The following is a 16,641-nucleotide window of genomic DNA, read 5'->3' as shown; positions in this document are numbered from 1 at the left end:
TTATATTGCTTTAAATCTATCGTGAGTTTTGCTCTCTTGGAGAGGTAGTATTTCCTGTCTGTCTACTGTAGAGCGAACCAGCAACCGGTTTCTCAAAAGAGTAATGGGTGCGCAGTCAGGTCTTCTGAACTTGAATCTGCAGACGTGAAGGTACTGGGTTAGCTGGTTCTGCTAGAACATCGTGCCATCTTGTACGGAAGTGAATATGCTGTTTAGAGTATGTGAGAGTAACCCAAGTGCTGTTCTCACATTGTACTGGATACCCACGGGAACGGAAAACTGTCAAGTCGGTTGTCGAGATTCTAAATACGCTAGTGTCTGAAAGTTAAGCGTAGTCAGTAAAAGAGGAAAATCGAAACAGTAATGGAGAAAACGTGAGTAATGATCGTTAGGTCTGATCTACAAGCCGGAATCACGACTCCCGTACAGAAAGAAGTGTTTCGTTTCGCAAAGCTGCAAGTCAGTCACAGATACTGTAAACCTATAATGTCTGAGATGATTTATTTTGCATTCAATGGTAGAATAATTTAGCTTCTTGACAATATTTACTATCTAATACCATAAACGCGCAATCTGGACAACGTTTCTCAGCATAGAGCCATCGTAGTATTCGAAGCAAGGCAAAGACTGACAGCAGTGTTAGCACCATTAAATGAACGACGAAGACTTATTAGAAAACAATTTAGCACCCGCTCCTCCGCTCGCGTAGACGGTATGGACTGCACAGAGTTTTTGTTTTTTTTTTTCTTTTTGTTTTTCTTCGATGGAATTTTTATGTTATTCACTACCAGCTTCGTCTTCTTAACATTACACGCTAATTAAGGCCATAGAAGCATGGTCTTTTTCGAACATTCTTCTGACCAAAAAGCGATTCTGGTATTTGGAGTCCAAGATTTTTGTTAATCATGTCTTTTGTTTTTGTTTCTAACAGGTTTAGCTTCAAAAATGTTTGCATAACGAAATATTTCTTTGAAACTTTCATCCTCTATTTCACCCCCATAGGAGTTGAACTCCCCCAAAAAAAGTGAAAGACGTATTTTTTTAATTTGTAACCGAGAAGCCGAATTCACGTTTTCATAGACATTGCTTTAAAAATACTTTCATAGTAAAATATTTCCATAAAACATTTGATCCACTATTTCACGCTCTTAGGATCGAATTTCCAAAAATACTGAAACACACGTTTTTTTTATTTATAACCTAAAAGTCAAATACCAGTTTTTCATAGATGTAACTTTAAAAATACTCTAGTAGTTCTTTAATAATTATTTATTTCAAAAGCTTTCATCCACTATTTCACCCGCGTAGGGGTTAAATTTCCAAAAGTACTGAAAGCTGTAATACTTCATTTCTGACCGAGAAACCAAATACCGAGTTTCGTAGGTCTAGCTTCAAAATTGCGTAAAAAGCGACATTTTTTCACAAAGTCTTTCATCCCCTGTTTCAACCCCTTAGGAATAAAAAATCGAAAGATCCCTTCTTAAACGACGCCTACAGAATAAATTTCAAATTTCTGTCCTTAGTGATTTGGGCTGAACGACGATAAGAGTCAGTCAGTCGCGACATGACCTTTTATATACAGACCGGTTGCACTGGAAACATTCCTCGTAGGCATAGGGTGAACCCAGTGTAAACAATTCACAAATAGATCGGTATCGGGCCTTCAGTTGGCGATAAAATCTAATGATATCAGCAGAGCTTACAGCTACACCAGAAGTTGCAGTTTCCCACCTTTGAGTTGCAGGTTCTGAGCTGAATTACCCTTATGCTGGAAGACCAACAGCGTCTCTTTAGCTCACGGCGGCGGAAAATAAGGATCGGCTACTGCCACCAAGATATTGCACAAAAATATAAGGTTGGTGGTGGAGGCTCATCATTGGGCGGGAGACATCACGTCCCCATCCAGCCGGCAAATACTCATCGACGAAATCTTAAACATAAGTATGTTAACCAGACTGACGGATAAAATGTAAGACCTCACTCGCCGCTTGAGCGTCGCTTTTACTTTTTACTTCTCTCTTCATTGACATATTAGCTGCAAGAACGCATTAACCGTCGTATCCAGTCACTCAGATGTTTGTAGTACCTTTCACCTTCTTAGTTTTTAATTAAGTATATTCTTTTTGTAATATGTTTGTAATTGTTACTGTCTATTGGGATATGATACAGTAATCTTCAGTTAGCAACCAATGAATTCATTTCATCAATTAATTTTGACAAACACAACCTTTCAAAGCCCTTAGCTGTGTAAATTTAGTCTTTTTATTGAAGAGCAAATGCAGTGCCTACATGAATAATAAACTGGCACATCCGTTTCCTATATTTTAATCGAAGTATGTTAAGCTACATCGGTTTGAATAGACCTACCTAGGTTCCGTGACGCTAATACAGCAAGTTATATTACAGAAGGGTCCGAATTTAATGATGAACATAATTTATTTTTCGACTTTGCGAATATATGCCTTCCAATAGGAAAAAAAATGTGATGGAGACAATGAACGTATGGGACAACGTAGTGAAACCGACTTAGATTTGTAATCTTGCCAGAAAATTGCCTTTTCCCAATGTACTGCGAGACGCTCTTGGCTTTTCGTTCAATACATTAGAAGCCCCAGAGATTTTCACCGATAGTTTTGTCGTATATCACTTAATGATTTCACACATACAGAATCGCAAAAGTTTGCGTCCTATAGCTAAAGAAAATTTCTTGCCAATTCCATGTGCTAACAGGTTTTTCATAAATCTTATAAATCACTTTTCTCCCATTAAACCACGAACAAATTCTTCTCCTTACATCGCTCCAAATCACTGCTGTTCCGGTTCTTCCAACACAACCATCAATGAGTTCATATCTGAACTTGTTCGAATGAGCTAAAGGTACAGTCTATGATTACTTTACTATCCCTTCGCCAAAGAAACAAAAATTTTTAAGTGCACAATTCAGACTGACGGCATAAGTTTTTCATGAAACCGTCGGGATTCAATCTTAACAGTTGTTTTGTATTGATATGTAATTTAATTATTAATAACATCAGACTCTACCTATCTTCCTACGTCGATGTACGCGCATTGATAACACGACGATATTTGGTGGTTGCGATACGTACTAGTCTGTCGCAGTTACGTCTTCGTTTATTATCACTATTTTCTCTATTGCCTGCACATGATCCATAGACTGTCGCCAGACGCTGTGTGTCCCGTCCGATAGGCCAGCAACGTAATCGCTTTGCGCCGTTTTTCAATTCCTTCAGACTCTGTCGTAGTTGTCGCACTGGACTTTTTAGGCTTTTTGGACTCATTTCAGCTGGAGGTTTTCACTGACTTCCTCTTTCTGTAACTCCGAACATATTTACCAGTCATATGAGACGACATTTTTCATAAATCTATAATTTCCAATTCAATATCAGTTTACACTTATATCCCGGCGAACATTTCTCTTGTCTCCCTTTGGGTCCTAGCAGTGCTCCGCAAGCTCTACATGATGACACCCGAATCAACGCCCTAGCCAAACTCGTTTCCACGGTACACTAATGTATAACTTTAAATAGAGCTAATTCGTAACAATCACGCGATTGCGCTTAGTCTGATACGGTGACATTACAGACAAAAAAAATAAGTACACGTACAGACACGATCTATCCGTTGTGGTCTAAACCATTGTAAACGCATTATTGGTCTCGTACTTATTAGCGGTTCAGATCTGATAGTATTTTGTCACAGATGGAAATTTGACCGACGAGCGAATATCTCGCTTTAGCCCGATTTCGTGACTGCAACACATTGGTTCACTTCGTGGGGCATTGAAACTAGGATAGACTGGTAGCGCGTGCCAGGAAATGGGCGTGCTGCCGATTGCCTGAGAACGTCGTGTCCAAGGTGTCGCGGGCAGCTTGAAGCGTCGCCTAGACGGACCTCACGCCTCTTGATCCGCGCTGCCAAGAATGCACGGCTCCACTTTCACCCACCGATTTCCGGAGCAGTGCGCTGCTCCCTGGCTTATGGCAATGTGACGTCAGCTCCACTTGCTGGTATAATTGAAAAGCCCCTTGATTCGTTATTTCATGGGTGAATTCAGTATTGTCTGGTAATGTGTTATTTTTCATACTTCACACATAGTTTCGGCGTTTGCCATCATTAGATCTGACACAGTGAAACTGTATTTACGGTTGTAATATGAGATACAAATAATATGCAGATAGGACGAATACGGAAAAATAATGGTGCATGACAAACAAACACTATCTCAAACAACTGATACATTTTATCTAGTCACAAAGCCGTTAGTTCAGTAGGAGTACAGTCAAGTGTTAAAATTGTGTTTCCAACGCTCTGCATGAAAACTCCTTTACCAGCGCTGTTAGGCAGTGTATATGTAATGCGGAGTTCCTGTATGTTAATTATAAAACTATATTTCAATAAACTTGCAACGTAATAACAATTACCTTCATTTCACCATATAACATCATGATTGATGTCTCAACCATTAATTATCATATTCCATGAATCGCACAATATTTATTTATTTCTGTCGGATTTAGCCAACTGTGGATCACGAGCAACAATTATTTACTGTTTATTATTTCTAGTGGCATTTCTTCTTTCTATCTCCACAATATTTTTTTTCATTTTTTCACTCTTTTCTCTCCTAAGTTCCTCAGTGAAGATCCTTGTCCGCTTGTTTCTTTTTTTTTCCTTTCTCTTGAAACCCTTACCCGTTCTTCATTTTGGTTCGGGCATTTTCAGTATTTTAGATACCATCCTCAGTAACACTCATTTAGTCTAGGTGTTTTTGAACTTCATTTTTCTAGTTATTTATATCCTTTCTGTTGTTAAAATATTGGAGTATTGATTTAGTTTGTCTGTTTTCGTCCATTCTTTACTTGTTTCCAACGTTAGTGGCATGTTTACTTTCGAACTGTGCTAGGAAGTTTTTGGAATTTCCTACAGAGTTGTTTGTTCCTCCATGACATACAGGCCGGCCGCGGCGGCCGAGCGGTTCTAGGTGCTTCAGTCCGGAACCGCGCGACTGCTACGGTCGCAGGTTCGAATCCTACCTCGGGCATGGACGTGTGTGATGTCCTTAGGTTAGTTACGTTTAAGTAGTTATAAGTTCTAGGAGACTGATGACCTCAGATGTTAAGTCCCATAGTGCTCAGAGCCATTTCAATCATAACATACATTTCCTGTTTCCATTTGTTCCCAGCCTAGAGTTTTCCCAAGGCTTTTCTCTTTCTTTCTTTATTCATTATTTATCTTCCTCTGTTCCGTAACTTCCAGGCAGCTTCACGAAAAATGCTTTCATTCATTCCTTTCAGCCAGTCAGATTCATGAGCAAAGAGCAGACAGTTTCATTGAATGTTTCTCACTCAGCCTAATACCACTCCTCTGCAAAGTGCTGCTTCGTGTCAGGAAATTTCAAAAATGTATGTCCCACTGTGTCGGAAAACAGCTGCCCTTATGGATAAATCACTATATCTTAAGCAGACATATCAGCTCCCAGCCACAACTCATTTGGTAGATTTTCTATAAGGCTGACCATTATCTCCTGGTCGACAAAGTTCTCTTATGCGGAAAACCGCCTCTGGCCTCCATAACAGCCAAGAAGGTAAGTCCTCAGGAGCGGACAGCAATGATATACTAGGCATTGAACCCACAGAATGTGAACATACAAGAGTACTGTGTTTGCCAAACTCGTACCCTTTGTGCTAGCCGCCTGGTTTGACAGTCTGGATTCTTCGGTACGCTACGTTCCCTTTTTCGACGGCAGAGGCATTGTCGATTCGCGCCGGAATTTTTCAGTAGTTAACAAGCAGACTTGTGGGTAGGTCGGTGCCGCGAAGCAGATGTGTTGGGCGGACCTTAGAGATAGGAAAAAATTTGGAAATTTGTGGTAACTTCCTGTGGGACCAAACTGCTGAGGTCATCGGTCCCTAAGCTTACACAATATTTAATCTAACTTAAATTAACTGACGCTAAGGACAACACACACAACCATGCCCGAGGGAGGACTCGAACCTCCGACGGGGGGAGCCGTGCGAACCGTGGTAAGGAGCCTTAAACCACGCGGCTACCCCTAACGGCAAAGATGGGATCAGTCACACCTGCTGATAGGAAGAATTGTATTCAGAAGTCGAATGGCTGTTCGTTAATAATTACAATATCAGACATAAGAAGAAGGAGCAGGTGTTAGGCTCCCTAATGTGAGTAGAGCTGAAGCTACTAGCTACAATTTACGTGAATGAATGATCGGTGAGAAACTGTAGTAATAGTAGAAACTGGTGCCAATGAAAGAATTAAGCTCAGTTAAACAGTGTATTCGAAGAGTGACAATTCATAGGTATGAATCTGAAAAGCGAGTGTGTCGAAGGCGTAGTTATAAATGTTCATTGCTGGGAACCAATAAATGAAGTTTATATAAATAATGTCATCCTTAATTACAGGCCCTAATGTTGCGTGATTAACAAGTCGATGACCATTCATTTACAGACACATCAGAACCATTACGTGCGTGGTTTATTTATGTACCCCACATCACGTCTTTTTTTAAATTATATTTTATGTTTATCCATTCAAGGATCGTTCACTCCCGGTAGCTGAGTGGTCAGCGCGACAGAATGTCAATCCTAAGGGCCCTGGTTCGATTCCCGGCTGGGTCGGAGATTTTCTCCGCTCAGGGATTGGGTGTTGTGTTGTACTAATCATCATCATTTCATCCCCATCGACGCGAAACTCATCGAAGTGGCGTCAAATCGAAAGACTTGCACCGGGCGAACGGACTACCCGACGGGAGGCCATAGTCACACGACATGTACATTGTTATTCTAGGATGATATCACAATGATATAGGATTCGTGAAGATAATACAGTGCCAGTCAATACGTCCAAATATAACACACACCATACGTAACACGCTTTAAGACGATATGACAGAAAAGCCTACGGGGATAAGACAGGGGGTCGACCGTGGCCTTGGTTAAGGAACCATCCCGGCATTTGCCTTAGGGCTGTACGAAAGCCACTGAAAACTCAGTGCAGGTTGGCCAGACATAGCAGCTCAGTTCTCCACTACATGAGGTCAGAATCGTAACAGATGGACTGCCTCATTCGATAATTCTCTAATGTTTCTTCATTCACACAAAAACTGTTTCAGGTAACTTGTGATATAAGACGTAATTTTATTCTTCACTGCCTACACACTGAGGACACCCCCTGATGATTCCTTGACTGCTTCCGATTTTTGCAATGTAAAACATAGTTCCACTCTTCACTGCTGCTCACAATAAGACACTCAGCGATGACTCCTGGACTGAGAAGATGTTCTGTGCTCCTTGCTTCAATTCCGGGCTCCGTATTCTACTATTCGCTATTTTCCACCAGAAAAGCTAAGCCGTCGGACATAACTGTCATACATCATACACCTTGACACATGATCCTTGTGAAAGCAGTAAACCATAAACATATACTGAGATGTGACAAGGTACTGTAGCTTTTCTGTTCATTACTATACGCTAGCCTGAGTCCTCTAACTTTTCTTTAATTGTGTAATACGCATTACTTGTGAAGAATGTTTTAGCTGCCTTTTTAAGCATGTGTGTTCCGGTAATTTCTTTTTTCACTTCCCTTAGCAGTTTATCATGCAGTTTTATCCCTTGATGCAATATGCGTGTTTGAGTTTATTGTTTGTTTTCCTGGCTAATGTTACTCCGAACTGGCTCTTGTTTCGTGATTAAGTACGGAACTATTAGTCCGACTACTACTTCCAGTTATTATTCTCATGCCCGTTGTCTGCAGTTTAGAAACCGTGCCCATGTTTTGCGCCTTCGGATTCGTTTGAAAAATATTTTTCGACTTAATCCCCGTGAGTAATCCATTTTATCAATGGACTGCACAATTTTCTTTGTCTTCTCCTTTAGGGGCACGCTACGGTACTGTGGTGAGGGGATTTCTGTGCGTACCAGGACTGCGGACACTTACCTGCAAACCACAAGAAATTAACTACGAAACTTTATTTTATGGAGGCTATAATTAAAACTTAATGACTACCGCCGTGTTTTAGAATATGACTTAGGAAAAAAAGTGATGTAAGAATAATTATGGCTTAGCGTATCATAAATTCCGAGTTTGGTTGAATGGAGATCGAAATCGGCTGTGTCCTATTCAGGGAAACCATTCCGGCATTTGCCTTAAGTAATTTAGAGGAATTACTTCAAACCAAAATTCGGATTGTCGGATAGTGATCTGAAATATCGTCCTCACCGAATGAGGGTCCAGATTATTAACCACTGAATCAGCACCCTTGCTAATGACTTCGAACTACTCAGGGCTATTAGTGTAAAAGACGAGTTATCTTCTCCGGTATAAAATGATGTGATTTTTACACTTCATGTCTGTTTTGCAAGAAACCTCATAATTTAAGTAGAGAGTTTGCATTTGCGCATTAGCATTTTTACACATCTCGAAGACAAAAGAAAAGTTTGTTGTTATAAGTGCACATTAGGTGTAGTCTGGACGAGATGTGCTGAGGACAGGTAGAGCACATGCATCCGTCGAAAAACAGACCACTTTGAAAACACATGGTTTCCTCGGTTCTTAGGCAAAGTATTTTGTCCTGAAATTCAATCGCTAGTATAATATTACCGTTCTCTTGGTGTAGTTTTAATACATCTTTCTCGCCAGTGCGAACAGTAATAACGAACTACATTCCAGCTCTACTATTACTTTGATGATAAATTACTTGCTAAAGTGGTGTAAACGTTGATCCAAGTCACAAACATTACATTTTTCTTGTGTATAATATTGTACGACAAACCAGGGAACGTCTATTTAAGGTTACTCGGAGACATGTAAATCTCTTTTAAACCGAGGTAGCAGGTTCCCTCAATGTCTCTGGCATTGCTGCCAGTTTTTAATATGACGTTATAATGAGATTCCTCTAAGTACATTAGCATCTACATTAGAGAATATATTTGATGCCAACCCCGGTTGTTGAAGCTACTCCAAGCAAAGCCCATAAAGTAGCGAGGTTCAGTGTAATACTACCTCTCTGCTATCACCCGAGCTTCTTTATATCGTATAAAAATTAACGTATATTTTTGACATAATGCAGTACGTAACAGTTACCTATGTCTATTCCGTTTTTTTCAGTATTCATAAAGTGTCTCCCAGTAATTACAGTTATCTTCTAGCATTTGCAAAATAACAGTGACACACTGTTAATTATTGTTTGTCGTCCTATTATTATTTGTGTTACACATATTTAACTGCGAATATCATGACAAGTGTGTTGCTACGTCCCTTCGTAAATTGCCCATTTCGAAGAGACAAGATTCGTTAAACGCGGTACCGAATTCAAAAAGTTAAAAGTTTCAGTTTACGCAAAAACGTGAATATGTGGTGATTGTACTGGTAATAAGCACTTATTATCGACTTTTGGATGTAATGTATGGTGAAATGAATATATTTCGCTTTAGTTAATCGCAATTTCTAATGCTTCGGACTTTTACGAAGACAATCTTACTGTGTACTAGTAATTTTCTCATACTCCGATTTCTACATTACATGTCAAGATGAAAATCAAAGCAGCATTCTCACCGATATTTATGCTCGCCTTAGTAAACGGGGATTGCTTACAAACAGTCCCTTATGATTCACCCACCCATCCAGATTAGCAGTTCCATGAATCACTTTGAGGTGAATTATTACAAACAAGATTTTTGGAGCACATAGTCTACGCAGTAACACTGGATGGAGTGGAGTCTTCAAGTCTCCCAAAATGGAATTATTGTTGATGTTACTGTACCTGGCATTCTACTGGCTTTAGTGAAGGCTTGTGAAATTCTTGTTTCTCGTTATCTACGGTTTATGGATGTTAAAGGTAACGTAGTCACCAAGGCCTATGCTGGTTCGAATACCACAGTGCATTATTAGGGGGTTGTAGTGTTTAACGCTGACTCCAAAGCACCTTGCATATCGGCATTTTTCACATTAATAAATATTTGCATAGGTGAAAGCAGTGATAAGGAACAAATAAAAATCCTGAGAATGATATAGAAGTTAACTAGAAAGTAATTCACTTATATCAGAAAAAAGATGTGAATGTGAACGTACGTGTGTGTGTTTTGTGTGTGTGTGTGTGTGTGTGTGTGTGTGTGTGTGTGTGCGTTTTGTGCGTGTGTGTGCATGAGAGAGAGAGAAAGAGAGTAAGAGAAAGAAAGGAATGCAGAACGTTGCTATTCGACAATAGTATCGCCGAAATAATGATTGAAACCAGAGGTTTTATAGCCACTGAAAAAATTGTCGTATTTGGGGAACATAATGATGGTCTAAAACATAGTGCCCAATGACAAAACTGAGCAACGATTATCACACACTGTTTCCGTTCTTAGGTGATAAAATTTTATGTCCCAGTAGTTGGTCACATTGCATGAAAAGCGCTTATACCCTATGATAGATTCTTTGAGATGTATCTCGAAAACTCCTGCATCTACTCGAATAGAAGCTTGCAGGTAAAAATGTTTTCTTTTTTGTTAAAAAGGAAGGTGACCTCCCGGTTGATGATAGCGAGCTGAGAATGATATGCTGTTCTAAATAGTTCACCATGTATGTGAGTGACATTGTAACCACATTCTAGAGCATGTGTTGGACGGACGACGGGATAGCAGGACAGAGGAACTGGTCAATTACATCTCTAAGTTGCTCCCTGAGACATTATGGACTGAATTATTTGTTGGAATATTGCCTGGGGAAGTGAAAGACATTTGCTAGAATCCAACTTCGATCATTATTTTAATCTCTCAGGAAGTTTCATATGTAAATAGTGTTTTGGGACATGCTATGTGAAGATAATAAAGAGTCCACTTTTTTTGTTTAAGCAGGTTGTTTATTGCAGTGCATTAATGTAATGCACATAACGTGCAGCATGGCGTAGTGGTATTTTGCTGCAGCTTCATTGTTTAAGGCAGCATCAAACTGCCACGTGCTGGCCGTTTTAGCCCAGGATGGCCTTGCCGTAGGCGGGGGCGGCGTAGGCGAGGGGGGCGGCCACCTTGGCGATGGCGGGGGCGGCGTAGGCGACGGGAGCGGCCACCTTGGCGACGACGGGGGCGGGGTGTGCACCGGCCTCCTTGTGCACGACGGCATTGAAGCCGTTCACGGGGTCGGCGGTGTAGTCTACGACGCGGACGGAACCGTCGGGCTCGACCAGGCTGTAGCTGCCCTGGACGACGTCTCCGTCACGGCTCTCCTGCTGGTTCTTTGAGTCACCTGTGACGGCGTCAGACACGCTGTAGGCGTAGCTGTACTGCGGGTGGGGGTCGTATTCAGCGGCGGCCACGGCGGCGGGGGCGGCATAGGCGACGGGGGCGGCCCTCACGGCGGGGGCGACGGCCAGGGGAGCGGCACGTAGAGCGGGGGCGGCGTACGCCACAGGGGCGGCGTAGGCGCGGGCAGCGATGGGGGCGCCAGGGGCGTAGACTGCGGGGGCACCCAAGTAGCCGGCGCGGGCCACAGCCACGAAGGCGACGAGGACAATCAGCTGCAGATAAGAGAGAACAAGTTAGAATATGCTGTCTACTGCCTTCGGCGTTGTGCGTTGAGTTGATTCACTACTAATTTGGTTAAAGATCGGATGTCGTGCACTGAAAAATACATATGTTTTCGATACGTTTTTGCTAGTGTGTCAGCGACTTGCTCTGCGAAACTGGCTGTGGAAAGTAGTTCACTGACTTTTATCAATTAATTCAAAGTCTGTCACATTACAGTTAACATGTCTGACTATGATAGGTAATTTATGTCTCTGAAAGTTCCATATAGTAGTTTGGAATGCTCACGTATCCAAAAGCTACGTACAGCTTTCCCAGCCCTATGATTCACCTGGTTCTGGAGCAGCGTGGAATGCCTAGCAAGATACTACTCTGTTGCCCCCCTCCGAGCTACGAGGATGGTGTGCCTGATACTGAAATATCATTCTTAATGGCAGTCTTTAACTTCGTAATTCCTGTGTGATGCTGGTATATGATGTACCTGCGGGGATATTAATATCTATGTTACTGGTATTTCTTCATCTACAGTTGTCACTGAGCAATGTGATATTGTGGATAAATTACTTCGCATGTATCCGAATGGAAATGAGTAACAACCCTACATAATCATCCTGATTTACTTTTCCTGGTATTTTCCTAAATCACATGTCAAGTATGTCATGCCAGCTCCTACAGAAAGTTTGCTCCCATTTATTTATGCACTCTTGCCCGCATCCACATTTTACCTCGACGTGAGGCAATGTTAAATGGTAATCTGGTTTTCTTTCCCTTCCCATAGTTCTCTTTCGAGATCGATATCTTATAGTTTAGAGCGGCTGAAGGTAATCAGTTCTCAACAGCCACTATCCACAGTAGTCTTTTGCCAACTATCACAGACAACCGTTCAACATTTTCCGATATTATCCTTTAGTAAACTATGGAGAGTCAAGAGATAAAATTCCGGGAAGTGAGGAGTGATCGTTGCTAGACCAAAAGTTATTGTACTTCAATACGAGTCAAAAGCAGGAAACCCCTGATCTCGTTCAGGAAACCCAAATTAATAAACTTTCAGTATCAACCAAAACATTTTCTAGAATTCTTGAATATAGCCGCTTTATGTCACCAAGTCCTCAAAACAGACTACTTCTTTCACTTTGTTCCAACATGGTGGATGCTCATTCTGTTCTAACGCTCATGGCCCTAGTAATAACCCTGAAGACATAAGTTTTCCAGTAACTAATGGATATAATCCCTGTGTCAATGTGTGTGAATATCTGGAAGCTCACTTTTAATTTTAGATGCAACTATTACTTCTCTTTTGAAAAATTATCAATCCCGAATCTTACTAAAGCGTCCCGATGTGAATGTAAGAACCAATTCTTTATGTATACAAGACGTTTTTAAGTCCACATAAGAGATAAAGTAAAAAAATTTCAATTATTTCTTAATTTTGTCTGGCGACACTGAAGAGAAACATCACCCATTCCAGCCAGTATTATTGCTCTATACTGTATTGCTATGTTTTGTGTCACTGCAGTAGGTCTCTGTAACTGGAGATGTCTTTCCTCATTCCTTCGCATCGAGAATTTATATTCAAGAAAACAACACTTGGAGACCGAAACTGAAACTGCGTCAGTGAAATGAGATCAGTTAGAACAACGAGACGACTATTTTCATGTTGGTGTATGTGATGTGTCCTTCCGAACAAGCTGCTAATAGGAGAAACTAGCTGCTGCTGTCGCACAAAGCTTCCGACGGACCTCCTGTATTATCTGACAATGCACTGATATCGTCGACTTTCCTCACCTTGCAGGCGACCATGTTGTAGTAGTGCGTTGGGCAGGTACTGTGTCCGTCGCAGCCTGGTCGTTCTTTTTATACCGAATTGGAACGCCGACCACACCTGCAGCGTCGGCGGGCTGCCCGCTCACCGGGTTGCATATCCTCCAGGGGTCTAGCAGATCGCCACGGACGATAAGATCGCGTGGCCCGGCGTGGATGTGGTTGGTTGGCTGATTGGGTAGCGCCCCTCCCACGAGCGTAACGCAACAGCAGCAGGTTGTGAAACGGCACGGACATACTGCACCGCCACTGTGTTGTGTGGACAGTGTCCAGGTCTATATCTCCACACGACAAAAAGATTTTTGTCCCTATGGTATATGTAAGAAAAAATATGTAATGCTTCTGTCAACATGGTTTTGATATTGGATTTTGGTTTGGTTAGAGTCTGCTACGTAAGTGAGAAAAGAACGGAATGGTTGATTCTGTTGTGGTTTTCAGTTCGAAGAGTCATTTGATGCAGCTCACCGCGCTGGTCTATACTGTTTAAGTCTCTTTATCTCTGCTTAACTATCGCAAATTACATCCATTTGAAGGCCTTACTTTAGCCACCCTTAATCTCTTCCCCATACTCCCTTTCTTGCCAGTAATATCAATTTAACTATTTTTTAAAGCCTCATGGTATGATCTATCACTTATTTTAGTGAAGTTGTGTCTTCAAACTATTTTCTCCCCATTTCGACTCATTAGCCCCTTCATTACATGTTTGATCGATCTGTTTAATCTTTAGCATTCTACTATGACGCCACATCTTAAAAAACTTCTATTTTCTTCTTGTCTGAACTTTTCATCTTCCGAATTTCACCTGACGAATAGCGCCAGAAAATACTGACTACCACTATAATTTACGTTAGCAGATTTTCCTCTTTCAAAAATTCTTTTCTTGTCATTGCCAGTTAGCTTTTTACACCCTCTCTAATTCGGCCAAAATACGTTATTTTTCTGCCCAAACAACAAAAGTCATCTACACATTCTAGTGACTCATTTCCCAATCTAAATTACGCTACATCGACTGATTTAAGTCTACTCCACTCATTAACTTTGTTTTACTTTTGCTGATGTTTGACATACAGCCGCTTTTCAAGATATTGTCCACAGATATTTCAAGTTCCTTACCAGCTCTGCTAGAATTACAATATCATCAGCAAACTTTAAAATTTTCTTTGAATGATGAGAAACTGCAGGAGTTACTGGTTTTTACATGCTTAGCACAACGTGTACGGGAAATTATTCTCCTTAATGGCACAGTTGCAGGCCTTCCAAAAACATCGGTTGTGATGAACGAAATTAACTTAAAATTCTTACTTCCTCTGCTTAAACATAATTCTCTTGACAAACGTCTCCTTCGCTTCCTTCACTGCTTGCTCTGTGTATTGTTTTGTTGTTGTGTTCATCTGTCCGAGGTATGTCCTGAAGGTTCTTCATCTCTGCGTATTTAGTAGACCCTCACTGTCTGATCAAAAGTATCCGGACACTGGTATGCAACGCAGAATTAAGCACTATATGTCACAAGAGGCAAGCCCACCACACAGTGGGCCAACTCGCTTCAACACCTGAACATTATAGGAAAACGGATACAAACTCCTGTAAAACTGTGTTCCTTTCAGATTTTTCGGATCACTGATAACGAATACAAAATTTAGAAAATTGAAAATGGCGGATCAATAATTGTAAATGTAGTGGATTCGAGTGAAATTCGTTTATAAAGCGGTTTGAGGTCGCTGATAACGAGTTAGATGTAATTTCCACAGAGAAATGTTAAACTCCATATTTTACATTTTGTAATTGAAATAGTGGTAATATTCACCGCTTGCGTAATTATTGCTATCAGAAAGGTTGCTATCACGTTGTCCACTAGAAGATGGTTACAAACTCAGAACGTTTACATGAGTTGTCATCCGTTTATCTTCTTCAGTTAATGCGTTGTTGCAGATTACTGTGCATTGTTGTGCAATGACTGTGTACCGTGTGGCACTGTCGTAAGGTAGAAAAATGACTGTCCACTAAAAACGCACAAATAACCGAAGCCAAATACATTTTCACTCGTTAACTATACTATTAAAGTAGCAGGAGAGTCATTTACAAAGTTGAGGCACCCATAGTAAATTTTGCAGTCAACGATTTCGGATGAGAACGGTGGTAGTTCATTTTAAAGTCGATAAGCGTCACTTCACCGGTGAAAAATGTTATAAACATACCTTCTGTAGCGCTACCCATCTTATTTTATCCTGACAACTGGGCAGAACCGCTGTCGTATATTAAATACCGACACAAGAAAAATCTGAAACATGTGTCGTTGTCCGATTCATTGTTTTCCGGCAACTGTTCAAATTGTTCAAATGGCTCTGAGCACTATGCGACTTAACTTCTGAAGTAATCAGTCGCCTAGAACTAATTAAACCTAACTAACCTAAGGACATCACACACATCCATGCCCGAGGCAGGTTTCGAACCTGCGACCGCAGCGGTCGCTCGGTTCCAGACTGCAGCGCCTAGAACCGCACGGCGATTCCGGCCGGCTCTGGCAACTGTGCGGCACGTATCACATTGACTTGTGATGGGATTGTTACCGCATCACTGGAGTCGAATACGCACAAGTGTCACCTACACAAGATTTCGCGGGACTGACGTCCGGGCTAGCATCTTTTCCTGCTTCTATATATTCCACGTTTTGAAACAACTAATAAAAAGGGAGCGAAGAGTATTGTGTTATCAGCAAAGAAGCAATAAATGGAACGGTGAAGAGAGCTCTGTGACTTCAAACGTGGCTATTCACTGGATATCACCAGAGTCACAGATCCATCAGGCACATTTCAAACATTCAAAATCTGTCCAAGTCGAAGCTGGTTACGTGACTGTGATATGGAAACGCGAAGGAACAACTGCAGTTAAACAAAGACCAGGCAGATCTGATGGACTAACGGACAGGGATTGTCGAACATTGCGGAGTGTGCTTGTAAAAAACGGCGTGAAATCTGCATAAAGAGTCAGGCTCTATCAGCGGTCCGGCTAGCACACTGACTGTCAGTCGGAAATTAAGCAGACTGGGATACAAGGTCGAGCACCTGCTCATGAGGCACATATTTCTGTAGTGATTGCAAAATGACGCTTGAAGTGGTGCGAAGAACGGTTCCTATGGCGATGGCAATGGAAGGGTTTGGGTTTCGCGAATGTCTAAAGAACTTTACCTACCATCGCGTTTAACGCCAGCAGTGAAGTACAGAGGCAGCGATGCTACAATATGAGGCTGTATTTCATTGATAGGGAGTGGTCCCCTTATTTC

The 16,641-nt window shown here is 41.4% G+C and overlaps 1 protein-coding gene across 1 annotated transcript; it reads right to left on the bottom strand.

The window, feature by feature from the left end:
* Positions 1–10,857: 10,857 nt before the first annotated feature.
* LOC124776233 (cuticle protein 21-like) lies at positions 10,858–13,351 on the bottom strand. Its single transcript, XM_047251094.1, has 2 exons — positions 13,326–13,351; positions 10,858–11,533 (listed from the first exon to the last, which is right to left on the bottom strand). The coding sequence occupies exons 1-2, from the start codon at positions 13,338–13,340 to the stop codon at positions 10,988–10,990; spliced, it is 561 nt and encodes a 186-aa protein (XP_047107050.1). The 5' UTR covers positions 13,341–13,351; the 3' UTR covers positions 10,858–10,987.
* Between the last annotated feature and the right edge of the window lie 3,290 nt (positions 13,352–16,641).

The sequence above is a fragment of the Schistocerca piceifrons genome, chromosome 2 (genome assembly GCF_021461385.2).
Source record: "Schistocerca piceifrons isolate TAMUIC-IGC-003096 chromosome 2, iqSchPice1.1, whole genome shotgun sequence".
In the NCBI taxonomy this organism is placed as follows: Eukaryota; Metazoa; Arthropoda; class Insecta; order Orthoptera; family Acrididae; genus Schistocerca; species Schistocerca piceifrons.
This window is presented reverse-complemented; position numbering and strand designations above follow the sequence as displayed.